The sequence below is a fragment of the Syngnathus acus genome, chromosome 12 (assembly GCF_901709675.1).
Source record: "Syngnathus acus chromosome 12, fSynAcu1.2, whole genome shotgun sequence".
Lineage (NCBI taxonomy): Eukaryota > Metazoa > Chordata > Actinopteri > Syngnathiformes > Syngnathidae > Syngnathus > Syngnathus acus.
Genome location: NC_051097.1, coordinates 8,214,165 through 8,241,516, shown reverse-complemented (window position 1 = coordinate 8,241,516; position 27,352 = coordinate 8,214,165). Strand labels below are relative to the sequence as shown.

Genomic DNA, 27,352 nt, shown 5'->3' with positions numbered 1-27,352 from the left:
ATAATTTGAATTGATTTCAATACTTTCTCTTTCTCTCTTTTTTTTTTCTTTTCTTTTTTTAGAATCTATATCGGAAAACGTTTGGCCACTTCCACAACTAGCACGCTGTGACATTAGCTTCATGCTAACCTAGCCCCTTCCCCCAGTAAGGTCGCAACCATAGTACCTCGCCTGTTTGCGTTTGTCTTGATTAATGTGTGTGTGTGTGTGTGTGTACGTGTGTGCATGTGTGTAGCCATGTTGTTAAGGCCCTTAAGGGTGGGTTGGTGTTGGGATGGGGGGAGAGGGGAGGTGGGGGGGCCTGGCAATGAGTCACGCTGAGGTCACTCTAGTCTCTAAAGACTAATCAGAGAGAAGACCAGATGATACAAGGGGAAAAAAGAACACACACAAAAAAGAGGACACCATGTGTGTGTATAATATATGCTAGCCCTTCGGACAACCTTGAAGGTAAAAACGAAAATCTGTCATTTGTCACGAGTAATGACAGCTAAAATCTATTTTTTTCCTTGTTCTGTATTTAAAGCAGACATGTAGTTTTCAGGAGTCAATGTAGGGAGCGCGTGTCCTTTTTTTTTTTTTTCTGTCCCTTAATCCAATTAAATGTTTAACCTCCCCCAAAGACAATCACGATCCCATTAAACGTCACTCCTACACACCCTCAGAGTGCGTGTTGGCTCTTTTGTTCAGCCTGGTAGTCTACTAGTTGCCACATTCGAGTTGGGAAATTCTTTGGATTTTCAAGAGTGGAAACGTTCGATAAGAATTAACAGGAATTTATGGGAATAAATCTATTTCCTTATTGGAATAAATTTAAATCTCTTTCAGCCTCCCCAAAAAAATAGCACATATTTTTGCCTTTTTTTTTTTGCTATTAACACTGCTGCTCCTTCTGGTGTGCTCACATTGGCCACCAGGGGGCAGTAAAATACACATGGAGACACATTCAAAGAAGTGTTTCACAACTAACTTCCTAAGCTGCAGGGAACGGAATCAATTTTTGCAAACAAAGAATAACTACCGTGAGTATTGTTATATTGACGGTCTACGTGTGCTGTAGCACCATTTGTGTTTTGAATTACTGATAATATTTGTGTTTGTTTGCATTTATCTAACTGACAAAGAGGTGAGGTTGTTTGAGATACACATCGTTAGATTCCCTTTCTTTTATGTTTAGTTTGATAGTAAACATTTATGGAACGTGGTGTTAAACACGGGTTTTCTTCTTTGCATTTCTTTATTGCTTTTTCAAGTGTCTTGTGTGTTCCGAATGCCATCTGCCTTCGTCATTCCTTCCCTTACTTTAGTTCTCCTCCTCTTTTTTTAACAAGCTTCTTCTTTCTCAGACCAGACAAGAATCGGACCTTTTATTGCTTCCCTGTAAACCCCAAGAAGCCTATCCTGGGAGAATAGAGTTGCATTTCCCACAGAAATTAAAATGATTTACTTTTAGCGAGACTATGAAAATAATACGTGACGTTCCGATAACAATAATAAAGTTGGGATTTACAAGAATAAGTGTATTGCTGTAATATTAAGACAATTTTTTTTTTTTATGGGAACCCTGTAATATGAGGATTTTTTTACACAAATAAGTCCATGGTATTATGAAAAAAAACTTGTTAAAAAAAACCTCCTTAATATGCATCATTGCAAAAATGCATTATTTCGATAAACAAGGCAACATCCATTTTTTTCAATGCAAAAAGGTCACCATTTATCCAACTTGTTTCTCTGAACAGACAAGGATCGGACCTTTTATCGCTTCCCAGAAAAGCCTTTTCCTCATGAACACGTCAAAGTTGAGACCCGGGAAGGTTTGGGTGACAACCTTTTGTGCCCGATCGAGCGTGTCGGCCATTAGCGACACATTTGATGTGTTCTGTCTCGCTCGGCCTCTGCCTGACCATGCAACAACAACATCAACAACAACAAGGTCAGTGATCAGGCACCTGGTTTTCATTCTCCACACGTTTCCACTTTGTATTCCCACGCTGATGTGTTTCGCCACAACGGGAAGTTCTTAACTTTGGGGAGTTTATGCTATCACATGTGCTTCACCAATGCGTAGCGGAACACTTCGCGGTTTTGTAATAAAATGCACTGCAAAGGTTAGATTACATAATTTCGGAATGGAAAAGTTGCAGGGCCCTATTTTCGTGCCCAGGAGTCTTCTTTCTTTTGGTATTTTTGTCGACGGGCCCAGTTAGAAATTGGCGTTTGCGCCGTTGTGGGAGTGAACACAGCTGACTTGTTTCCCAGCCAATCGAAACATCTCCACTCATTCCCTTTAAATTCAGCACAGATGAAGCGCATTATTTACATACTAGCATAAGGGACTCGCTCGCTGGAGTCAATCGGGCAAGCGCAGATTACATTTATAAGAATCTACAAGAAGATCTCCACAGACCGCATTCCACCCATGCGTGGGTTACGTTGGGTAATGGCTATCATATTCGACTCTGTGGGAGTGACGGCGAATAACAAGCTAGCGCTGCGTACGCTGAGCCTTATAGCAGGAAGGAAGCAAGCCACATGTGTTAAAGTGAGGATAGCAAAGATGCGACGCCGGCCTTGTTGGAGCGTGAAGGCGCAGACATTGCGCCGGCTCAGCAACGTTTTCGGACCGAACGGACTCGCCACTTCCTGCCATGTCATAAGCTAATGCCTTTACCAGAGAGACGTACGACAAGCTAGCTACATGCCGATGATGTACGGATTCAGCTGAAGAAGAAAAAAGTTGTGAAAGAAGTCGACATGTTACATTGTTTTTGTCATCTTTCATTGATGTTGCTTTTCCATTACAAGCACCACCGATTTTCTCCATGTGCTCTTTTATCTCCTTTTGTGGGGGAGGTTGGATTTTTCTCAAAGTTGTCACATCACATTCTAACGACGCATCATCCCGACACCACCTGCTAGAAGAATCACTGCTACACAATGCTTGCGTTGTTTTGCTTCTTTTTGACACTTTTTCAGCTCCTGGACTTCTCCCTTGTGTCGTTAGACAGAATTAGTCAATAAGTCGTGACGTTGACAGGGGGGTGGGGAAGGTGTCGAAAAAGAGAACAAAGTGTATTCCCATGCGACTCATCCGGATGATTTAAAGTGTTTTAGTTTACATGCAGGTGGACTTGAAAAGCGGCAAGACGGAGGCGTGACAGATAGACGGAGAGTGCACACATGGTCAACCCATCAGACTCTGACAGTGTCGTTGTGAAATGGCGTAAGCTATTCTGTTATTCTTTTTTTTTTCTTTTCTTTTTTGAGACGATACGGAGAGAAGCGTCGCGCCCGCTCCCATCAATCTCGCAACCTTATTACCGTTTTCCAAGAAGAGCAAGAAGAAAGGTTTTGTGTTTCACCGGCCGCAGACGGTTTGAGTGATTCTGCAGACGTGATGCGAAGGCCGATGAGTTAGATTGTAAAAATTTAGCAAAGGTCTTTGTTTTTAGTGGCAATCTTTGATTTGTGTTTATTTTAAATTCATTAATTTCTTTGGTCCATTTATATTTTTTACCATTTTATTTTAATTGAATACATTTTGGGGTTATTAATATTCTAAAACATATAAATAATATAAATATATATTACATATTTGATACATTTTTTGGAAATCTTTTAGGACACTAGCAAAATGTGCTTTTCTATACACGGTCAAGATCCAAACAAAATATGAACCAGATCTGATCCAGATTTACCAGCAGTGTAAAGGCAGCATAGAAAATCCCATTCCAATCCATCCAGTCAAGCCACAGATCATATTTGAATGAATTTTAGATGGTATGAGTCTGGGTTGACAGATGACATACATTGAAGGTTTGGCGGAGGTCCGGCCGCCCTAGCCAGTGCTTTTGTAAGGCTGTTCCAAAAAATCGTTAAATCACAGTTTGTCTGCAGCGTTTAGTCTGGTCTGAAAGGTAACACTGTAATTTGCGGTCTACTCCAGTCGGGTGTTTGGGCCCACAAAAAGGCACCGACTGGCGGCTCTTACGTAACCTCCCCTCAGGTACGACGCTCGTAAGACTCGGGCGTCCCGCGGTGTTTGCGAGCGCCAGCTCCGGCGGTCGCGTCAAGCAGCGCCGTAACAGCTTCTGTCTGTCGCAAAAGTGCTGATTTGGAGGAAAAAACATCCCAGGAAGAGGTCGTATATCTGCTTAACGTCGCTATTACTTTGCGTTAAACACTGGCGTGAATAACGTCCGCACGGTCAGCGGTTTAAGAAATGGCAAAATCGTGATCGGAAGCAGAAGCGGTAATAGAGCGGAACCGCTGTCCTCTCCTTGTTACTTTCGAAGGAAGCAATCAAAACTCTTCTGTAAGCAACAGTAATAGGAATCATATTTTCACAAATTATATACAATATGCCTGTGAGTATTCTGTCTCTCTACAAGTGCTGCGCCACCATTTGTGTTTCTTGCGTTTTGATTTGTTAGCATTATTCTCAGCCGACTTTCCTAAAGCAAATTTATGTGGTTGTTTTAAATCCAAAACATGACTAAAATTTTTATGTTTCATTTGACAGTAAACTTGAAGCTTCTTAAACAGCAGCTATCGTGTTGCATCGATGCTAAATGCTAACAAAAGCTGCCATTCAATATACACTACATGTTCTTTTGATGCTCGCGTGCCATCGTCACCTTTAAAGCTGTTATTTTGAGGTCGAAAGGTTTATAGGGATGTTTATAGGGATGACCGTCCGGCCCCCATATAAATTTTCCTTACTTTACATTGGCAGGGGGAACAAGGTGTCTCCTTGCCTGTAAAGTAAATAAATGGTCACTCTAACAGTGATTGAACGTTCTTTTTGGTCCTCATGTGTTAAAGTGTGATTAGCTGCCAGACGTTCGCTCACAGTGTAAACATCCGTCCTGTCTTTTCTCCTTGTGAGTATTACACAGATTGTCAGTGCAGTCTTCAGCAGCTGCCACAAGTGTGTGTGTGTGTGTGTGTGTGTTCAACTGATTATCTTATCCGCATTTCCACATACTGTTTAATGACCTCATCCCAGACCCTTTTTGAAGGTTCCATCATTATTGACGCAGAGGTTGTGAACACAAGACCCAAACTAAAGACTATATTTTGTTTTAAAGCTTCCCACACAGAACAGATCACCTGTGGGAGACGTGCAGGAAACTATGACTCATCTTCGATCGTTTATTCTTCTGCTGGAGACTCATGGACGCAATTTTTTATATATTAATAGACTTACAGTAGACTACAGAAGGCTAAAAGATGCATCAATGTGGCGGCCATTTTGGCAGTGGTGATGTTCCCAATAAAGCTAATGAAAAGCATGGACGCTAGCTTAGTAAACAAACAGTCAACGACGTCCTCTGAGACTTTTCACCTTTGACAGACTTCCTAACAACCTGGACATAGTCTTGTGAAGACCTGCCCTCATTTCCTGACTATTCCCTATGGGATGGCGTGACAAATGAGTAGGTGTGGAGACACAAGGCCGAGGTGTCAAGGAATACCAAGTCTGTTTTCCAGGAACTCGGTGCGAGCAGCCTAAACACCGTCAGCCGCAGCAGTCTAACCCGAGGCTGCGTGGATTCAAACCGTTCGCTCCTTCTCCGCATGTGGTGGTCTTTAAAAAAAAAAAAAGTTCTGTTTTTCCCAGACGCTCCTCCTCTTCCCTCCCTCAGTGGGACCCCTCTCACCAGCTTCCATCAGACACTTGCGAGCACAAAGTTGGACGCGGGACGCCGATAACATGGGGCGGTGGAGCGCTGCGATCGTGGCCTCGCAGCTTCTGCTGCAACTTTGCACGTACGTGACAAGCCAGGCTTTAGGTGAGTGATCAATCATTTACAAGCTCACCTCATGTTACCTTTGATTTGATTTTAACGGCCTCAATTTCTACAACATGACGGCACAGAAATGTCGAGCCGCTCCGCCGCCGTGTACTCGAACCCACTTTTGTTTGATTTCACTGCATTATGGATGAAGCGGAGGCCCGGAGAAAAAAAAAAAAGGAATATGATATGAAGGAGAGGCCAATACACAAGGAATTATACATGATGTGTGAAAAGTGAAACAAATTCCTCCGAGTTTCAAATCTCCTAGCTGCAGTGAAGCAGTCTTTTTTTATTTTTTTTATTTATTTATTTAAACATTTGCTCCCGGCTCAGTTGCACACATGGAAGTGATCAGCCACAATCTGATAGTGACCATGCAGGTCACACACACGCGCACTTAAAAGTCAGCCAGTAGGAAAGAAAAATTGCTGTTTACAACTAAAGGGAGCGCATAGTGATAATCAGGCCGAATTTCAGCACAGTCAGGAAAGGCCAGATGGATACCGACTCGCTCAAAGATTGTCCTGAGCGATTACCCGGTGGTATGGGGTGCAATAACCATGATTGTTCCGACTTAAATAACTATCGACAGTCATAAATGTTAAACCTGTTCAGTATTTACGATAGTAAATCCTTCATGTGGGCAACACCGCCATCCAATAATTGTGCCATTGGTGAATTTGAACCCTAAATGGGGTCAAATGCATCAATTGGATTATCGGTATGTTTAGCAAACAATTTCCTGAGCACATCAGGGAGGGAAAATCACTCCTAACACACCACAAGATGATCGTCTACTTTTTACGATTTTCATCACAGCAGAATTTGTTTTACCTATTTTGGCCTAATTAATCGGAATGTGCAGAGCCCGCTTTACATGTACGAGCGTCGGCCTGGATAGTTTTCCAAGCAGCTTCTGGAAGGAAAAATGACTTCTTCCTCACCCCCACACCGCAGGGTAATCACTCAAGGTAATCGATTGGAAGCCTTTGCCGATTTTGATCAGAGGCGGTTAATCAGGCTTAGACCATTGAGACTCCGTCTCCCGGCACCACCGAGCACTTTAATGCCGACTATTTCGATTTTACATTTGACCCTTTTGAAGAGGAATTTTGAGGAATTTAATGCCAAAGGCTGAGGCTGCGAGAGAGGATAAATACGTGTTTACCGTTTATGAGCTTGCTTACAAATCCCCCCGAGTGAATGATGGGCCACCTTTCAGACGTCCATTAATCGGCTGCATGATGAAAAGTCCATCAAGTCCAATAAACAAGCCGGCGTCGTCCGTCATGCCCCTCTCGGAATCTAGCGACTTCAAACGGGGAAGGTTTCGTGTGAAATCATCCATTCCGTGTGTGATGTTAATGGTTGAATATTGACGCCTCACCGACGTTAATAACGCTCAAACTGGCTTTTCTGGCTGCCGAACAAAGACTTCTTGCATCTGGAGTGAACTTGCAAGCATTTTTATTATTCTATCACGTCTCGCTAAAGCGCGTTTGTTTTTTTTCACGCAATTAAGGGCCCATGAAGCAACGCTCTCATCATTGGAGCCTCAGAAGGGAATCCTTTTCACACCCATATTTTTTGGATTTATTCTCTTTTTTTGCACAAATTCTCATTAAATTGTCAACAAATAAATAATTCTCTTATGGAACTGACGCAATAGCCCCGTACGCTTAGTTTGGGCGGCAATGAGGCGACCGAGAATCGGGGTCGAGGGACAATTTTGGCCCAGCGTTTGGGGGGCGATTTTGGCGGCTAGCGATAAAGGGCCTCCGCCGTCTGCTTTTTGGCTGCTTATGCATTAATGAAGTGTGCAGATGGCATCTCACACTTACACACCTACCCCTCGTCCTCAAGCGGCTTGGCCCGCTCCTAAAACACATTATTAAAGGATAAAGTGCGAGCTCAAATGTATCCCGTCTGCCACTCTCACCACAACAGGCCTAAAAATGTCTCCTCGCATGCATATTTAGATGGGAATCACACGCCATCACATCAAAAGTCCTTTCTTGGACTTGAAGCGACAGCACGCATTTTATCTTACGGGGTGTTTTTTTTTTTTTTTGTGCGTGTTCATCACCAGTGTACGATCTGCTCACTTCGCCCGACTGCCTGCCCGACCTGCTGCAGGGGGGCCTGGTGGAGCAGGGTGTCAACGAAGCCTTCATCCTGGCCTCCTTCAAACTGCAGCCCAAGACGGGCACTACCGTCTTTGGCTTGTACAACCCGCGGGACAATAGCAAGTATTTTGAGTTCACCGTGATGGGCAAACTCAACAAAGGTAAACAGGAACCCCCCCCCACACACACACACACACACAGCCACAAACAATCCAGGCATCTTCTCAGTTTGTAACCATTCAGAAATAAGCATTGATGGCGTGTTTATTAATGCAAATGTGCCAACTTTACTGCGACACACATCATAAATGAATCAGAGCGCTGAATAAGCATTACATAACTGCGATCAAGCACGCATGGATGCCCTTTGTGACTTTAATTATCATATAAACCTTTAATGCTGATGTTGTCTCCGGGCAAACGGCTTACACGGACAGAAATGCAATGCTACTTATTTTCATAGATCTCATTTACACTTGTATATGCTGTTTTTTGTTTTACCCCTCATTGTCGAGGCATTTAGGGATTTTATTTATTTTAATTGATTTAATTATTTTATTTATTTGTTTCGCCTACAATTGTGCGACATATCAACTGTCATTTGTTCCCAAAGTATTTTTCCGCTTGACACTATTTTGTTTGCTGTCATCCTTAGGCGTGTTGCGCTACCTGCGCACCGATAAGAGGACGAGCTCGGTGACCTTCAACAATCTGGTGCTGGCCGACGGCAACGTCCACAAACTGTTGTTCCACCTGAGGGGTCTTCAGCAGCCGGGCGGTCCGATTGGGGTGGAGGTGCATCTGGACTGCAAGCTGGTTGAGACGGTGCGGGATCTCCCCGCCGCTTTCCAGGGGTTGCCGGCCGGCTACGGCATGGTGGAGCTGAAGACTATGCTCAACAAAGATCAAGTGGGTGAACACACACATACAGAATAATGACTATGGATAGCGGCTGACGAATTTACTTCTACAGGAAGGCTTACACGAGCTCAAGCTGGTGGTCGGCGACACCTTTGAGAATGTTGCGTCTTTGCAAGACTGCCATTTCCAGCAAAGAGACTCTGTGCAAACTCTGGGTAAGATGACGACATCAACCTGAACCAAGCGTGACCCGCTGATTGTCAAACAATCTCGCCTTCAGGCGTCAACACCAAGCAGCTCTCCAATCAGATGATGGAGTTGACCAAGGTGATCAACGAGCTGAAAGACAATCTCATCCAGCAGGTAAGATCTTAAATCTTCGGAGACCCTTCCCTTGTGGACCTAACCTGAGTCTTTGCAGGTGAAAGAGACGTCCTTCCTCACCAACACCATCTCTGAGTGTCAGGCTTGCGGTAAGACCAGCACCAACGACTGTCAATTGAAGAATTATGGTAAAATTTGGGACGTTTTTTGTCCGAAGGTCTGGGCGGAACCGAAATGGTGAAACCCAGGTGCGGCCCGGGTGTGTGTTTCCGCGACGGCACGTGCCGGGAAACGGCGGACGGCGTGGAGTGCGGACCTTGTCCCGACGGCTACACGGGAGACGGCTTCAACTGCGACGACGTGGACGAGGTATCTCGTCGCTGTCGCCATCCGTCACACTCCACAGATGAGATGCAATTGAGTCGCCCTTGACCTTGACCCTGAATAAATAAAAGCTCACTCAGCTTTCTGCGGGCCCGCTAATGAATATTGCATATGTAGCGAGCCAGAACAATTAGGCGCTGTAGCGTATGTAAGGCGAGGACGTGTGAGGCGCAAAATTAACATTTCGCTTCATTAAAATCCGCATTGTTTACAAGGGCGCCTCCAGTTAAATGGGATTTGTTTTTAATCAAAACACAGTGAGCGGGTTGAAGGTGACTTGATACAGATGATAAATGACAGAAATTAGCACTAGAAAGCATCAATGACACCTTCATTAACCTTACACAATTTACAGTTCAAATTTTTTTTTTAATTAAGGCAATATTGTAATAATCACCCAAGAAACACAATAGTTGACGGGTTAAATTACATTTGGTTGTGTTATTTCTAGTTCTGTAACATTGCAGAAAGAAGAGTGAATTCTTCACTTTGTTTATTAACAGTACAATTTGGAATTGTGATCATTTCTTGCAGTGCCAGTTCAACCCTTGCTTCCCGGGAGTCAAGTGTGTGAACACAGCGCCGGGCTTCCGTTGCGACGCCTGCCCGCTGGGCTACACCGGCCTGCCTGTAGAGGGCGTAGGAGCGCTGTTCGCCCAGACCAACAAACAGGTAGCTGGCGATGTCGTAAAAGATAAACTAATAACTGTGCAGGTTCTATTGGTCACATTTTTGTTAGTCACTCAATCAGCTAACCAGTAAGTTAGTTAAATAAAAAAATGTGTTGAGGTGTGTGACGACATCGACGAATGCAAAGGACCAAACAACGGCGGCTGCGCGGCCAATTCCATCTGTCAAAACTCGGAGGTGAGGCCTCCTCGCACGAGCACCACGGCACGTCTTTGCGGCAGCAGATGTGCGAGCAAATGTGTAACGGCGCCCCGCAGGGCTCGTACCACTGCGGCAGCTGCAAGACGGGTTTCACGGGCGACCAGGTGAAAGGCTGCAAGCCCGAGATCAGCTGCGGCAACAGCCTGACCAACCCTTGTGACGTCAACGCGCAGTGCGTGACCGAAAGGGACGGATCCATCTCCTGCCTGGTACCGCCCGCTTGCTTCTCGAATAAAAAAAAACATCTCGTCACCGCCGTACATGCTCGAGTATCGCTTGCGCTGTTCTCAGTGTGGAATCGGCTGGTCCGGAAACGGATACCTGTGCGGCAAAGACACTGACATTGACGGATATCCCGACGAGAAGCTCAAGTGTAAGGACCCCAGCTGTAAGAAGGTAATTTTAAAACCATTATTCAACTAGCTAACTGATGTGGATGACAAAAAAAATCAAATGTTTCTTCATGTCTCCAATAGGACAACTGCCTCTTTGTTCCAAACTCGGGCCAAGAGGACGCCGATCGAGACGGGCAGGGAGACGCCTGCGACGACGACGCAGACGGCGACGGCATTCCCAACGAGCAAGTCGGCATTCCCGATGTCTTCGACATAAAAGGCCTTTCGTCGGTTTGGTTCCACCGACGCAACTTTGCCGCTTTGGCTTTCAGGACAACTGCTGGTTGAAGCCCAACGTGGACCAGAGGAACAGCGACAAGGACACGCACGGCGACGCGTGCGACAACTGCCGTCTGGTGGAGAATCCGGACCAGAGGGACACGGACAACGACGGCAAAGGCGATGCCTGCGATGACGATATGGACGGAGACGGTAATTAATCGAGGAGTTTTCCTCAGATTGAGAACCACTGGAGTACGTTAAAGAGAACCAGGCGACGTCACCACTCATGCATGATGACGTTCGAGTTGCATAAGCGGCAATGGTCTATTTTTAGCTTTTACGTTACACTAGGATTATTGGCGTATCTGCCTCGTCTGACCCCAAAGTGAAGAGCGTGATTACGTCTTGGAAGCCCTGCGGCACTGGAAAGACTTCACCTCCATTGCATCTCTCTGACCTTTATGGTGCTGCTACTTTCTGGATGCAAGAATTCACTTTAAAAGGAGGACATGAGAAAGTGGTCTTAAGTGCAGTGCAACAGCAGCCCCTAGTGGTCAAATAACAAGTAGCACCCTCCTTGCTTAATGGTGTCTTTCTTTATGGCTGCCATTTAGGGAGTAATGTGGATGTGAGAATGAATGAGATATTCATTACTGATTGATTGACGGGTGGTTCGGGTCATCGTCAGGCCTGAAGAACTTCCTGGACAATTGCCAGCTCATCAAGAACCGAGATCAGCTGGACCGCGATGGTGACGGTGTGGGAGACGCGTGCGACAGCTGCCCTGACATCCCTAACCCCAACCAGGTAAGATCAATCGATGGTTCTGTATGACACAACTTGAAATGTTTGTTTATTTTTGCTGGTTTAACTTTCCAATGTTTCATAGCTTTGTGTTATCAATAAGTAGCATTTCAAAACTGTGTATGTAATATGCAATACATTCAATGGGCAGAATTTAATACCTTTTTACTTTTATTTCAGTCTGATGTTGACAATGACCTTGTGGGCGACTCGTGTGACACAAACCAGGACAGGTAAGACGAAGGACTTTTTTTTTTTCCCACATTTTTTTTATCCAAATTTCACTCCTCATATCACCTCAAAAATGCTGAAAAATTGGATAATGTAGTTCATGAAAATTGCGATGAAGTGTGACTATGTACACACCAAAATAAAAAAAACAATAACAGTTTAATTCCTATTGCTGCAAGAATATGCGCAATTTGAACATGAAAGTTGTGTTCTCTCGTCTAGCGATGGTGACGGCCACCAGGACACCAAGGACAACTGCCCCTTCGTGATCAACAGCTCGCAACTGGACACCGACAAAGACGGCATCGGCGACGAGTGCGACGATGACGACGACAACGACGGCATCCCGGACCTCATCCCGCCCGGACCGGACAACTGCAGGCTGGTTCCCAACCCCGAGCAAACCGATGCCAACAGTACGTAGCGGCACGGTCAAATGAGAATTCGCCGGGTCAGGTCATGTAATTTTCCCTAAAATTGTCATTACCGGCAATTTGTGCACTCTGTGTCAAACCAAGACACACACACACACACACACACACACACACATAATCACACGTTGGCCTGCTTGCAAGCTTTTGTCAGGTGACATTAAAAGCAATTTTAGGTTTTGATAAAAGGGTCTTTTATGTGCACCCACCTGTGATTCATGCCGAGTCTCCATTCTGAAGGGCAGAAAGCAAGACTGCGGTGTAGAGCAGGCAGCAAGAATCTTAAATTGTAAAAAAAAATGCCCAACATCACTTCCAGACTAAAAGAAAAGCAGCTCAAGCAATAAAAGGACCAGTCGAAGCAAATTGAATAGCTGTCAATGGTAATTATCAAGCTTGCCAGCACACAAGTAATTGCATCCCTCCCCCGCATCCAATAATCCATCCCATCGGGACAGATTGTGGCAAGGATGCAGGCTGGACTAAGCGCTAATAAATGAGCATCAAAATTACAGTGTCTGTGGACCACAAAGACAGAAAGAAAAGAAAGAAAAATGATCAGAAATAAACGGCAATGGATTTCATTTGTCCTCAGATGACGGCGTGGGTGACATCTGCGAGAACGACTTTGACCAGGACAAAATTGTGGACCACATCGACAACTGCCCCGAAAACGCAGAGGTGACTCTGACCGACTTCAGGGCCTTCCAGACGGTGGTGCTGGACCCCGAAGGCGACGCTCAGATTGACCCCAACTGGGTGGTTCTCAACCAGGTCAGAGCGCTCCAACAGTGTTTTGTGCCCCGCCTCGGAAAAATATTGAGAACATCTTTGCTCCTCCCTCAGGGAATGGAAATCGTTCAGACCATGAATAGCGATCCGGGTCTGGCTGTGGGTAAGATGGTCTTTTGTAAAGTTTCACCCAAAATGTGAAAAACAAGAAAATGACCCCCCACGTACGCTTTAGGTTACACGGCCTTCAGCGGCGTGGACTTTGAGGGGACGTTCCACGTCAACACGGTGACGGACGACGACTACGCCGGATTCATCTTCGGCTACCAGGACTCGTCGTCTTTCTACGTGGTCATGTGGAAGCAGACGGAGCAGACGTACTGGCAGGCCACGCCCTTCCGAGCCGTGGCCGAACCCGGCATACAGCTCAAGGTTAGGACCTTTTGTTAGTTAGTTTAGTGTATAAATAGAGGTGTTTAAGATATTGCTAGAACCTTGCTGTCTCTCTTTCTCTCAAGGCCGTGAAATCCCAATCTGGTCCCGGAGAGCATCTGAGGAACTCCCTGTGGCACACCGGAGACACCCACGACCAGGTACGCCTCCTGTGGAAGGACCCCCGCAACGTGGGCTGGAAGGACAAAGTGTCCTACCGCTGGTACCTGCAGCACCGCCCGCAGGTTGGATACATCAGGTAATGTGCCCTCTGCTGCATGCTGTTTTGGTGAGCAATAGAGTTCAACTCAATGAATCGATCCCAAAAGTGTAGATCTGAGTCATTTTATTTCTCTCTGAATGAAAATGTCTTTTTCTGGTTTACCACAGGGCCCGCTTCTACGAGGGGTCCGAGCTGGTGGCTGACTCGGGCGTGACCATCGACACCACTATGAGGGGGGGCCGACTCGGCGTCTTCTGCTTCTCACAAGAAAACATCATCTGGTCCAACCTGAGATATCGCTGCAATGGTGAGCTTGTTCTCGAAATTACACTAGGGTGTTTTTGTACAAAATGTGTCCCACAAAGCGTGTTTTGCAATAAGCAAGCCAAATCTCCTTCTTCTTGTCAGATACCATCCCTGAGGACTTCCAAGAGTTCAGCACTCAGCACGGCGTTGACTCCCTCTAAATAAGGAATAAAGTGTGTGCGTGTGTGTGTGTGAGGAGTGTGTGTGTAAACTTGTGTGTAAGTGTGTGTGGGTCTATGTATGTATTTTTGTGTATATTTTCAGTACATGAACAGAGCAGCATCCTGTACTGTATGTGAATCATGTCCTAACATGCAACAAAATAAAACTCATTTGCTGCAATGACATGTAATCCTTTCATGCATCATAGTTTTTGCAATTAAAAGAAAAAAGATTACATTTTATAGTAAGCTGCAGCATTGTTGCTACCCAGCAATAAATGGGACAAATGTTTGTTCAATGATGCTACAACATACCCCCTGAAATGTAAAGGGTCTTTTCCTAGCCTTTTGTCTGTGTGGGTGGGTTTTTTGTTGTTGTTGTTGTTTTTTTGCCTATCAGATATTAAATAAAGAAAACCAACTGGTTAAATGATTTGTTTTAATTGAGAAAAAAATATCAGCAAAAGCATTTCACTAACTGACCAGGAGATGGCGACAGCCTGGCAACTGAAGACCATGGATTGTTTGTTCTGCTATAGCCTAGGTGGCTGATTCACAATTTGGTTTTGTCTGATATCAGATATTAAATAAAGAAAACCAACTGGCTAATTGATTTGTTTTAATTGAGAGAAAAAAAAGCAAGCAAAAGCATTTCACTAGCTGACCAGGAGATGGCGACAGCGCGGCATCAGAAGACCATGGATTGTTTGTTCTGCTATAGCCTAGGTGGCTGATTCACAATTTGGTTTTGTCAATAAAGAAAAACCAACTGGCTAATTGATTTGTTTTAATTGAGAGAAAAAAAAAACATCAGCAAAAGCATTTCACTAACTGACCAGGAGATGGCGACAGCGCGGCATCTGAAGACCATGCTAGCTGGCTAGCTTAGCTGGCCGATTTTTAAAAAAAATGAAAAAACTTAATTAGTTAGGGGTCAAAGGTCAAAGTTTACGGTTCAAAGTTCACCCAGGGGTCAAAGGTCGGTTCAAAGTTCACGGGGTCATGTGCACATTTTCAATTTTTAGCTAGAGTTGAAAGTTCAGGGTTCAAAGGTCACCCAGGGGTCACCACGAGGTCACCGCCGGGTCACCACGGGGTCACCGAGGGTTCAAAGTTCAGGGTTCACTTTTTTTTTTTTTTTTTGTTTTTTTTTTTTGTAGGTTAACCTTTATTTAACCACACCCCAAACAACGGTGGATCTGTTTTTTTGGGGGGGGGGTTAACCTTTATTTAACAAGGTTGCCAGGCTGTCGCCATCTCCTGGTCAGTTAGTGAAAGGCTTTTGCTGATGTTTTATTTATTTTTTCTGATTTTTTAGGTTAACCTTTATTTAACCACACCCCAAACAACGGTGGATCTGTTTTTTTTGGGGGGGGGGTAACCTTTATTTAACAAGGTTGCCAGGCTGTCGCCATCTCCTGGTCAGTTAGTGAAATGCTTTTGCTGATGTTTTATTTATTTTTTCTGGTTAACCTTTATTTAACCAGACCCAAATACCAAATAAATGTAAATGCATGTGTTTTGTGTATTACAAATAAGGTCATAAAGTACAAACATGGTCATTTCTTTTTTTTATTTAAAAAAAAGTCTTTCTGTACATGGTCTTGCATTTCAGCATTTACACACAATTGCTGCAGAAAATTAACATTTAATAGTTTTTCGATTCCATAATGCACCCCTTACCACTAAGCCCGACAAAAAAGGCTCATCTTTACAGAACGAGTAAGAAGGACATGATCGTGCAACATGAATCATTAGACAAATACACTGCAGCTGCATTAAGACACTTTAGTACAATTTCATAATCCAAACTACTCGGTCAGGTTAATGTTCAGTCAGTGTGCAGCGAGAAGAGAACAGAGCGTGACTGGCTTTCAGCGTCGCCTTCCAAGCTGGAGCCATCTGTCTAACGAGCAACCGTCTCGCCATTGTTCAGACACCGGCGCTCTTTCAGCGTGAGCGTGGGAGGAAGTGGCAGACAAAATGGTCGGGGCGGGGGTGTCAAAATAACCGAGAGAACATCATATTTTCATTAATTCCACCCTCTTCACAACATGTCCATCAAACCAACATTGAACAAAATGTACTTTTTTTATTTCGTTGGTTTGGTTGATAGGAGACTCGACTTTTCTTCTCATCAGATTGCTCGACCTAAATGGAGATAGGAGGACAGACATTTGTTGCTTGCTCAAAGGTCAGATGAGTGATGAGGTTGGCCGCAGTGTCCAAACTGAAACAATGCTGCCCCCTCTTGGTGAGGGTGGTTAAGTTCACAAGTTCAGCACCAAGTCGAAAATTGAAAAAAGTAAAAATCTTAGATGGTTGCCAGTGTTCCTCCTGCATAACGCCTATTCAGGACCACTTTTTACTTATGGCGAGACAGATGGCGAGAGTCGGTGAGTCACCTATTCCCCACTTCAGACGCCGGAGTTGTTGATTAAAAACCTCCCACCTGAAAGCACAGACAAAAGGTTGCGCTTTTTAACGTCTGGCCCAACACTCGAGCCTCAATAGCGTTAAAAATACCCACTCGTACAAACTGTGTTGTATAACAGCGCTATGTGGAGATTGCGCAATCAAATATATACTGTGGCGGCTGTAAAGAGGGAAACGCAATTTATCATCCAAGTCCCACAGGGACGGTGTTTTGTCTTGACTTGCGTAACTGCTCTGTCAATCAATCTATCATCATCTATCGTTTTGTTATCCATCCAGCCGACTATTCGATGGATGAATTGATGGGACACATCACTAGGTACACCTGCTAGATGGCTATAATGAATTGTTCCAATAGTCCTTTACAGAACACAGAAATATGGAAATCAAGGTCATACTGCCATAATGTGTAATTATGACCATAGTGGCATCTGTGCTAGTGTGCATATATTGCAAGGCCAACTCCAGTCAGACTGTTCCCGTAGGCTGCAGCCGTGCGGAAAGGAAAAAAAAAAAAAAAGTCTCTACTGAATCACTGCAGGAGAAGAGGAGGCGTGATGCTCTCTTCGAACCAAATTGGTCTTCCGCTTCCTGCCAGACAGCAACGAGAATCCCTGGGAAATCCGGCCCTGATTGGCCGGGAGGCGGAGGAAGCGTTGCCATGTATGTCCCACACTCTCCTTTGTCCACCAGTTTCTCCAAATAGACGCCATGACTCTACTTTTGGTAAAAAAAAAAAAAAAGGGTGTTAGACAGCAGCTCCCTACACTTTTGACAACACTCACCGACCTTGTGGTGATGAAGTCACCAGGTTATGTCGCTTCATTTGTGTCATCGCCTGCCTTCTTTTTCTGCTCTTATGGAAGTGGGAGTCTTCAGCTGGTGGCGTTACGGAACATCTCACTAGCAAAGTGTTTGTAGAGAACCAGTTTTTATATTCAACCCACTGCCCTACTATCTATCCATCTATCCATCCATCCATCCATCCAATTATCTGTCTAGTAATGTATGTAGTGCGTGTCTCGGTGAGGCTATTTGAGGACACGTCCTGCTGGTCTGTCTGGATTCGTGTATTTGTTCTGTCTGGAACAAAAAAAAAAAAAAAAAGAGGACTGTGTGTTCTGAGTCGTGACTCGCTCGCTTCTGGCCGTGTGCCTGTCGGAGCTCCGGAAGCGACGCTCCACAAGGCGCGAGAGGGCTGCAACATCCGCGCCCGGCAACCAATGGGCCGCCACTCGGCGGGATCCCGCCATGCTGTGGGAGGGGCCAACGCCGGGGAAGCTCCGTCACGCCGCGTGGGCTGGCTGAGCGTGGAGTAGAAAAGCGAGCTGAAGCCGAGCCACTATTTAACAGTCGACAGCGGCACAGTCAAGGCAAGCCGGAGCATTTTCAGCACCAGCCCCGAGTGGACAGCGACAGCGTAGCTTTGCAGCAGTCATCATGGTTCTCATCTGGACACAGTTTGGAGTCAAGCACAAAAATGTCAACGTCAAGTGCAAAGTTCGGGTGATGCACAGAGGAGACAGCTCGGGATCAGCTTCATCCGCGGTAAGTTTTTATTTTTTTTATTTGATGGAACACATGGGATTTGGCTGTAGTACGTCGGTTTGTGAGATGGTCAAGTTTCAAAAATATTTTAAACTTAGCTGTTACAAACACCTGACAAGCTGTTGAAATAAATTATGTGTCTGTATTTACTTGAATAGTTTGGGTGTCTTAAATTGTTGTAAGCATCAATACCTTTTAGTCTTACAATTATACCTTTAATGGACCATGCAATAATAGTAATAAGGAGAAGAATACATATAAAATATATAATTGTGATGACAACATAAACATGTAAAATATGTAATTGTGATGATGATGATAACAGATTTAAAAATATATATTTAAAATCATTATGGATGCTTGTTGCTGGACAATGTTAAATTATGAACATCCCACCAGTCACAAAATTAGGGACACAATGTACTGTCGTTGAAAGACAAAAGACATTCATGCTCAATAGATGTGATCTCAATGCAAAGAGGAGCATTCATCCAATAGCTGCCGAGAAGCTCCGTTGTCAGGGAAGCACCCCCCCCCCCCCCCCCCCCGACTTCTCTGCACCAGCCTTAAAAATTCACAGCAGATAGGAAGTGCAGGAACCAGAAGCAGCAGGACTGAAGAACCTAGCGGTGCTATTATGAAATGAGAATATATAAATTGTAATATGTCAATCCCTCCTCGTCCCTCCTTGCAGGAAGGAACCAAGTCTGAGCCGGACACGCCCTGCCTGTCCATCAAGCCCAGCGCCGGCAAGGACTTCTACAAAGTACTGGGCGTGGCGCCCGAGTCCAACGAAGACGAGATCAAGAAGGCTTACCGCAAGATGGCGCTCAAGTTCCACCCGGACAAAAATAGCGAGGCCGACGCCGAAGACCGCTTCAAGGAAATCGCAGAGGCCTACGAAGTTCTGACTGATCCTGCAAAGAAGAGCGTCTACGACCAGTTTGGGGAGGAAGGTGAGCAGTAACTTTTCAACAACCAATCTTCGCCTTACAGACTGCAGTAGGTTTACTTCCAAATATATTTGAATGTTCGATACTCAATGCAACTTTTCACGTCCAATCAGGTCTCAAGAGTGGCATGTCAGCAGCGGGCCAAGGCAACACTTTCCGCAACCAATTCCCCACCGACCCGCACGCCACATTCTCCTCCTTCTTTCACGGCTCCGACCACTTTGACATCTTCTTCGGTCACGACTGCGACGACGACGAGCTCTTCAACCCCTTCCGCCGCTTCCCCTTCAGCCACGTGGGCGCTTACCCCGGGCAAGAGAGCGGCGGTGGCCTGAGACGGGGTGTGCGACGCCCCCGAGCCAAGGCCCTGGTACGCGAGTTGCCGGTCAGCCTGGAAGACGTGATGCACGGCTGCACCAAGCACGTCAAGATCACCCGCAGCCGCCTCGGTCCGGACGGCCGCAGCCTGTGGACCGAAGACAAGGTGCTGAACGTGGTGGTGAAGAAAGGCTGGAAGGCAGGCACCAAGATCACCTTCCCCCGGGAGGGCGACGAGACGCCCAACAGCACACCCGCTGACGTCACCTTCGTTCTATGTGACGCCGAGCACCCGCAGTACAAGAGAAACGGCTCCAACATCATCTACACGGCCAGCATCACCCTCAAAGAGGTGAGATCGAGTTGCGAGACGCCTTGAAACGGATCCGCTTTCAGTAATATTCGAGTTATACAATCAAAATTGTTCCATAACCTTGCGACTACTCCACTACGCCCACACGACACTTCCTCTCGTTTATGCAATCACTCAATGAGCGTAAAGACTTCAATGAGACACAGTTGGCACGACCAAAGAATGACAGCCGGTTACCTCATCCGCCCCCGCCGAGCTCGGGGCTAAATTTAGCTCGCCGCTCTCCGTGATGCTGCTAAGGAGGAGGAGGAGGCGTTATGGTCTCTTTAACTCTCATTTCATGCGCACCCACGCTCGGCAGATTAGCGGTGAAGCAGTCGGCGTCGCACAGACAGGCTCGGTGAGCCGCTTCCTTGTGTAATGGGCTTCTTAGTAAGACTGACACATTTCCGGCTTATGTAACTTGACACCTTTGGAATAATTATAAAAGCCAGAGAGATTTGCTTTTTAATTCACTTTTTTTTAACTAATCCACCATTTCCAATGACTAAATGAAATTTGAAAGTTCCAAAATGTTCAATGTGAAGGAATGTTAGCGCCAGTTTGAAAGCCTTCTTCTGAGAGATTTAACGTTTCTGTCCTCTTGTCTCTTTCCAGGCCCTTTGCGGCTGCACAGTCAACGTTCCCACGCTGGACAACCGCCTCATGCCCCTGCCGTGCAGCGACGTCATCAGACCGGGCGCAGTCCGGCGCCTTCGCGGCGAGGGCCTGCCCGTCGCCCGCAGCCCATCGCGGCGGGGCGACCTTGTGGTGGAGTTTCAAGTGACCTTTCCCGACAGGATCCCACCACAGTCTCGGGAAATCATCAAGCACAGTCTGGGCCAGTGCTAGTCTGCTCAGCACCAATGACTGCTACCTGTGTGCCCCCACCCCCCCATTACAAAGCCAATGGCTGCGAATGGTGGTCCATGGAAAGGGTGCCAAACACTAGTACAGTATTTGTAAATTCCCACTGGTCGAACTTCAGCACTACCCTTCAATGGTTGGGCTCGCCCGTTCCAAACTGAGGTGCGATATGACCAATCACAAATTCCCGTTGTTTTCCCTGCAGAGGGGCCACCATAAAACCTGACTCAAGTGCTCTTTGGTATCTGAGGACATCTCCATTTTGCCTTTCTCTCCGATGAAAAGCTTATTCTTATCTTGTGTACTGTTATAACCGCAGTATGTTATTTGAGTCTGTACAGACTTAACATGGGGTTGTGGGGACGGGATGGGCGGGGCGGATCAACTACTTGACTATAGTTATATATGGTGCTCATATGGGACTTTTGCATTGATTTTCTTACATTGTACTTGTGTGCAAAGATCTACTTTGTGTGCAAACAAATGCAAACAACGTTGTCTCTAACAGAGACTCATGTGTCAATTGTTCTATTGAATTGAAAGGTCTGAGGTGAAATATACAGCGAGGACCTGGCAGCATGAATTGAATTAAAGAGAGGGAAAAACTTTACCCCACTTGTCCTGTCATGTTTGCTTCGATCATCTTCTACCAAAATGACAAAAATGGCATTTAAAAACACATTTTTCTAATATTGATCATTTTTGACCCACTTATAGAAGAGTGCAGGGTACAGTCACTTTTGCATCTAAGTGCTAAATAGAACCAACTTAAAGGACCAAGGTTGGCGCCCGGAAATTGGCTATTTTTCGATATAATTGTTTTGAACTTTACAAAGAAAGCGTTTTGCTTTTTTTATTTTCCGCATTCCAATCAACAAAATCTCGAAGGAAACTACTAAATCCTGTCCATTGTCGCCCTCTTGTGGCTACCTGCGGAACAGCAACGTGCGCGTCACTGTGAACCTAATTGCTCGCAGCTGTCGCTCTGTAATGTTTGTGGCGCACATGCAAACACACTCGAGTTTTGCGCATATCTTACGTTTCACATTGGACGAAGTTCCCATTTGCAGAAAAGGTGCACAACAAGCATAAAGTGTGATTGATACGGAAAACAGCGTGCACACTCACCTACACGGCGTGGTGAAGGGGTGTCCGTGATTAAATGTCGCAGCCAGGTCAGAGCACACCACCCAGCCCCAATTTGAGCGAGGGTTACCCGGTGGTCAGCCTCACCCTGGTGGTCCTGCTGCTCATCCCGGCTGTAATCGTGCTGCTCCTGCTCAACTGCCTCTTCCTGGGCTACAAACTGTTCCTCCTCTCCAAAGCGAGGCCGCGGCCGCCTCGCCGGAAGGACGCGAAGGACTTCCTGTTTCTGGAGTCCGTGTTGCCTCGGAGGACACCTGACACGGAGGGCTTCTCCACGCGGAGGCCGTACATGTCGCTGTCCGAGCCCGTCCTGCCGCAGCCGCCGGTCACTTCCTCCAGGGCGTCTTCGTCCGATAGGCAGCACGAGATCTGGCCGCTGAGGCCGGGATCCGGTTCCTTGAGGGCGCCCAGCAGCATCCGGGCGGCGAGACCCAGCATGGGCGAGTGGCGTCACAGCGCGCCGGTGTTGCCTCAGTCCAGCGAATCAGAGGCCGACAACCTCGTACCGCCCAACTCTCCCACGGTGAGTGAAATCCACGTCACGTGAAGCAGCGGGTTTAGGGTGCACAGGGACCCAGGGGTGATTGTGGTGTCAGAGGTTGCTTAAATTCGACATCAAATTGTCCGATTAGAGCGTTTACAAGGAAGTGGAACACATGGCCGGCATCCATCAGAGTAGCACCTACAGGATGCTGACTGAGCTGAGCCCGGGTGCTGTACACCGGTTGGACCAAGCACACATGGAATGCCGGTCTTACCTCCACCCACCCTCGGAGGGCTCCTGTCCCAACACACTGATGGCTTGCTCGGGACTGGACAGCGACTTTGGTGCCAGTGCAGGTTTGTTGGCGTTTTATGCAAAAAGAATTCTGTATCTTTTTGACCGGGACATTCAAAGATTGGTGTGTTGAAGGCGTCTCCCTGCGGATTTTGTCAGAGGACAGCGACGGCTTGTCCAACGGCGTGCTGGCGTCAGCGTTGGAGTGGGACTATTACGACTATTACGTCAAGCAGAACAACGTGCACAAACACAAACACCACCGGCCGGCCATGCACACCAAACAGTACTGGGTGTAAATTGTCTTATCTATGCTTTTGTGTCTATTTATAGCTTATTTATTTTGATCCTATTTAATGAGGTGGAAATTTCATACTTTCTCACTTATCACTTTTTGCACGTATGCTTTTGGTTGCACTCTTAAAATGATGATTACTTCACTCTAGTGTCCACGTTTCACACGAATAGTCACAATCTCTCACAATTGCACAGTTTTAACAGACAATTTGATTCATTAATAAAAGCTGATTTTTAAAATTGTTTTACTTCTAAATATGTACTGTGAATTGAGATGTTATTTGTTCCATCACTTGTTGAAAATGTATCTGTTATCTAAAAGGACAATTAAGATAACGTGCTTGTCACAGAACAGTCTAAATAAAGTCAAGCATTTGTTGGAATACTTTTTATTCTTTTGACTGTCTGTACATTACAGATGACGTGTTGACCAACTGAGCGAGCTAGGAGCACACATGGAGCACAACCAAAAGCGCAACATAAAAAGTGAAGAATGCCTTTTGCACGTTACTCAAAGCTGGAGAGGAAGCTGAGCACAATCTGTTTGAGCTTGGCGTCTGAGGCCTCAGAAATTTGTCCGTCGGTCCTGCAAAAAAAAAAGTATTACTGCCTTTGTTCAAGTTTGCATCATTGTAGTTTTTTGTACAGCTGTCCAGAATTAATATAGGTTCAAACATGCTAATCATGTTTCTAAAATAGCAAACCTAAAAATATAAACATTCGACATTTGGCCACCAGAAGGCGCTACTTTCCTACAAGGTCGTCTGGCTTGCCAGACTAAAGTAGTTTTAAAACAGTGACGCAATTACAGGGGTGAGGGGCAATGAAGTGAAACTAATAAAAATAGGGTTTCAAAATAATTCTGACATAATTAAAAGCAGGGAAAATGTATAACATCTTCAGCGAAACTAAAGTTAAAAGCAGTACAACTAAACTGCTTCATGTAACAGCATGACAATGGCTTCACATTGTGGGGCGGAAAACCTACTTGATGGCTGCCAGCAGGTCTTGGTGCTGGCTCAGGATGTGCTGCAGGAAGCCCTTCTCGAACTTGGTGATCTTGCTGGGGTCCATCTTGTCCAGGTGCCCCCTCACGCCGGCGTAGATGACGGTGACCTGCTCTTCAATGGCCATGGGAGCTGCGGGAGGACGGGCTGCAGAGTTTCAAAAGCCCAAAAGCATATTGTTGCTGTCGACACTTACAGTACTGGCCCTGTTTGAGGAGCTCTGTCAGACGCACGCCGCGGTTCAGCAGCTGCTGCGTGGCGGCGTCCAGGTCGGAGCCGAACTGGGCGAAGGCGGCCACCTCGCGGTACTGGGCCAGCTCCAGCTTCATGGTACCGGCCACCTGGCGGGGAACAGACGGAATGAGTTGGCTTGGTGCGATTTGGTGGATCGCTTCAGACGGGACCCGGCAAGCGGAACCGACCTGCTTCATGGCCTTGGTCTGAGCCGCTGAGCCGACGCGCGACACTGACAGACCGACGTTGATGGCAGGACGGATACCTTTGTAGAACAGCTCCGTCTCCAAGAAGATCTGAAGGAGAAAATTGCAGTGATACGCGCTCAGCATCTTTTGTGGATCCAATTTAAGACTTGGCAGAAATACAACAAGAAGCTAACGGCGGTTCCTGGCCACCTGTCCGTCTGTGATGGAGATGACGTTGGTTGGAATGTAGGCTGACACGTCGCCGGCCTGCGTCTCGATGACGGGCAGGGCGGTGAGCGAGCCGCCGCCAAAGTTGTCGTTCATCTTGGCGGCCCTCTCCAGCAGGCGGGAATGCAGGTAGAAGACATCTCCTGGGTAAGCCTCACGGCCGGGCGGGCGGCGGAGCAGCAGGGACATCTGACGGTAGGCGACGGCCTGGCGGAGGAACACAAGTCATTTCATTCCTTGACTTTCAAATCTTCATGTCAAAAAAGCAACCAATGTCTGAGCAGTCCGCTTTGGTGAAACTCACCTGCTTGGAGAGATCGTCGTAGATGATGAGGCCGTGCTTGCCGTTGTCCCGGAAGTACTCGCCCATGGAGCAGCCCGAGTAGGGCGCCAGGTATTGCAGCGGGGCGGCGTCGGAGGCGGTGGCTGACACCACGATGGTGTACTTCATGGCGTCAGCGTCTGTCAGCCTCTTGACCAGCTGGGCCACGGTGGACCGCTTCTGTCCGATGGCCACGTAGATGCAGTAGAGCTTCTTCTTCTCGTCGGTGCCCTCGTTGAAGCGCTTCTGGTTGATGATGGTGTCGATGGCAATGGCGGTTTTTCTGAGGAAAATTATTCGCAGACTTAAGTGGTCCGGCTCCATCCACCCCATTTTCTGCTAATAAGGGCATTTCAGCAGCAATCAGCATTTGGGCTTAATCTGGTGTGTGCGTCACGCGGCCACAAGAGGGCAGTATAATGCAGTCAAACGCAACCAAAGGGACTCTGTAAAGTGCTGAAATACTGTATTACATAAATCCTTCTACCCGGTCTGCCTGTCGCCAATGATGAGCTCACGCTGCCCGCGGCCAATGGGCACCAGACTGTCCACGGCTTTGATGCCAGTCTGCATGGGCTCCCTCACAGAGATACGGGGGATGATGCCAGGCGCCTTCAGACCCACACGCCTGCGGGTCTGGGAGCCAAGGGGGCCCTGTGATGGAAAAGTGGAAACAGAAAGTTTGTGATGATGCAGCAGTGTTGCAGTTGTGCCTTGAGGATTTCAATCACCTTTCCATCGATGGCATTTCCAAGGGCGTCCACGACGCGCCCCAGCAGCTCCTCGCCGACGGGGACGTCTACAATGGCACCAGTCCTCTTGACAATGTCGCCCTCCTTGATTAGTTTGTCGTTACCGAACACCACCACGCCAACGTTGTCGGGCTCCAAGTTCAGTGACATTCCCTGGAAATGAGCAGAAACAAAATAAAGGATAAGTGATTTCTTTTGTGGACAATTTAAATTTCATTTTAACATGGGTAAGTATCAACCTTAAGTCCGGATGAGAATTCCACCATCTCCTCGGCCTGCACGTTCCTGAGACCGTAGACTCGGGCGATACCATCACCGATGGACAACACTCGGCCGGTCTCTTCCAAATCAGCACTGGTGTCTGCTCCCATGATCTTCTGCTCCAGGATAGAAGAAACCTCTGCAGTGCCTTTAATTAATGTAAGAAATAAAAGGGAGGTCTGAAATTCAAAGATCACTTAGGGATGGGCACCTAAAATAAAAAATAGGTTTACTGCAGTCGATGAAAATATATTTGTATTTATTCACTTGACATAATGTAAACACAATGAAAATGTCTTTTTTACTTGACTTTTTTCCACAATTACCTGTTTTCTGCATCCATGGGTGGGTGGTGTGGAGGTTCTTGACTGCCACACATGCTGCAGGAACATTTTTTGACACCTTTAAAATACAACAAAGACAAAGTAAAAACAAACACAATTAGCATACTTGACATCATCCATAAAGACCAGCAGACTGTAGCGAAAATGGACTTGTCACATAAATAAGAAGGCCTAGATATCGTGTGATGAAATCAGAGAGTTGCATGAAGTTGGCATGTTATGTTTTTATGAAAAGCTTGCATGGTGAACTGGACAAACGTGACCTTCAGAGGAGAATTCACTGTTGACTGACAACACTGCTAATGTCTGTGCGTCGACGTCATTCACGCTGACGACTTATCAATGCGATGAATAAACGATGAATAAATAAATGTACGTGTCGATTAGCAGTATTGGCGAAGTGACAGGCCCGGTGTCCTCCGCATGCTAACAAGTCCGCTAACGCAACTCCGCCATGATTTTTCATGCTAAAGACCTCCTTAACCACAATGAAACGAACTAAAGAAAATGGGTCAATTGACGTGAGATGAGCTTACATAGCCGGCCCGGCGAGGGAGTGCGCGGGCAAGAGCCGCTGCGACGCGTACTGACAGCATGTTGGAGTCTTGCGATGACAGTCCTGCTCCCTGAGCTGAGAGAAGGCTGAGTAGCCGCCGGATGGAGGGGAAGAAAGGGCACTGCAACCCGGAAGTCATTCACCAGTGAAGCTTGAGATTTAAAAATTCTAATTTTTATTTTTCATTCAGTTTTATCATATGTATACCCTACAGGTGTATTTTATGTACACTATTGATATTTTGAGATGTGAAACAACAATTTATTGTATTGTTGTCGTCCGACATGTTTTTCTTTTGACGGTCCGACATATTGAACCGGTAGCGTGCTAACTTCCGGTCGCCATTTCTCTCTCTCTCTCTCTCTCTCTCTCTCTCTCTCGCTCTCTCTCTCTGCGCAACATCAATACTGCTTTCATAATAAATAAAACACAAGAATC

General features: G+C 46.3%; 5 protein-coding genes and 1 long non-coding RNA gene across 7 annotated transcripts in view; 4 read left to right on the top strand and 2 right to left on the bottom strand.

Moving 5' to 3' along the window:
- Positions 1 to 753, top strand: part of zgc:73226 (uncharacterized protein LOC402792 homolog) — a 39,718-nt gene extending 38,965 nt beyond the window's left edge. For both annotated transcript variants that reach the window (XM_037265702.1, XM_037265703.1), the window contains one exon: positions 63 to 753. In XM_037265702.1, coding sequence (XP_037121597.1) covers positions 63 to 111 — 49 coding nt within the window. In that variant the 3' untranslated portion in view covers positions 112 to 753. The remainder of the gene's footprint in view (positions 1 to 62) is intronic.
- Positions 754 to 1,893: 1,140 nt separating this feature from the next.
- thbs4b (thrombospondin 4b) lies at positions 1,894 to 14,957 on the top strand. The gene is made up of 23 exons (XM_037265692.1): positions 1,894 to 1,936; positions 5,652 to 5,798; positions 7,894 to 8,091; positions 8,586 to 8,839; positions 8,904 to 9,006; positions 9,072 to 9,154; positions 9,213 to 9,264; positions 9,333 to 9,484; positions 10,034 to 10,171; positions 10,289 to 10,366; positions 10,447 to 10,599; positions 10,682 to 10,786; positions 10,867 to 10,974; positions 11,058 to 11,217; positions 11,696 to 11,814; positions 11,992 to 12,044; positions 12,265 to 12,458; positions 13,069 to 13,247; positions 13,320 to 13,368; positions 13,441 to 13,637; positions 13,724 to 13,896; positions 14,028 to 14,167; positions 14,269 to 14,957. Exons 1-23 carry the CDS (start codon positions 1,909 to 1,911, stop codon positions 14,325 to 14,327), a joined length of 2,922 nt encoding a protein of 973 aa, XP_037121587.1. The 5' UTR covers positions 1,894 to 1,908; the 3' UTR covers positions 14,328 to 14,957.
- A 928-nt stretch (positions 14,958 to 15,885) lies between these two features.
- Positions 15,886 to 22,214, bottom strand: LOC119131266. Its single transcript, XR_005099621.1, has 3 exons — positions 21,930 to 22,214; positions 17,553 to 18,214; positions 15,886 to 17,483 (listed from the first exon to the last, which is right to left on the bottom strand). It is a non-coding gene; the product is annotated as an uncharacterized LOC119131266 (long non-coding RNA).
- On the top strand, positions 18,169 to 21,411 carry LOC119131264 (dnaJ homolog subfamily B member 5-like). The gene is made up of 4 exons (XM_037265553.1): positions 18,169 to 18,311; positions 19,006 to 19,267; positions 19,378 to 19,934; positions 20,553 to 21,411. Exons 1-4 carry the CDS (start codon positions 18,204 to 18,206, stop codon positions 20,784 to 20,786), a joined length of 1,161 nt encoding a protein of 386 aa, XP_037121448.1. The 5' UTR covers positions 18,169 to 18,203; the 3' UTR covers positions 20,787 to 21,411.
- Positions 21,945 to 23,369, top strand: hwa (huluwa). The gene is made up of 3 exons (XM_037265554.1): positions 21,945 to 22,470; positions 22,580 to 22,787; positions 22,861 to 23,369. The coding sequence occupies exons 1-3, from the start codon at positions 21,964 to 21,966 to the stop codon at positions 23,022 to 23,024; spliced, it is 879 nt and encodes a 292-aa protein (XP_037121449.1). The 5' UTR covers positions 21,945 to 21,963; the 3' UTR covers positions 23,025 to 23,369.
- Positions 23,370 to 23,395: 26 nt separating this feature from the next.
- Positions 23,396 to 27,035, bottom strand: LOC119131263 (ATP synthase subunit alpha, mitochondrial). The gene is made up of 11 exons (XM_037265552.1): positions 26,895 to 27,035; positions 26,341 to 26,416; positions 25,993 to 26,162; positions 25,733 to 25,906; positions 25,489 to 25,655; positions 24,984 to 25,284; positions 24,662 to 24,886; positions 24,452 to 24,559; positions 24,226 to 24,370; positions 24,011 to 24,161; positions 23,396 to 23,608 (listed from the first exon to the last, which is right to left on the bottom strand). Exons 1-11 carry the CDS (start codon positions 26,952 to 26,954, stop codon positions 23,530 to 23,532), a joined length of 1,656 nt encoding a protein of 551 aa, XP_037121447.1. The 5' UTR covers positions 26,955 to 27,035; the 3' UTR covers positions 23,396 to 23,529.
- Positions 27,036 to 27,352: the final 317 nt, after the last annotated feature.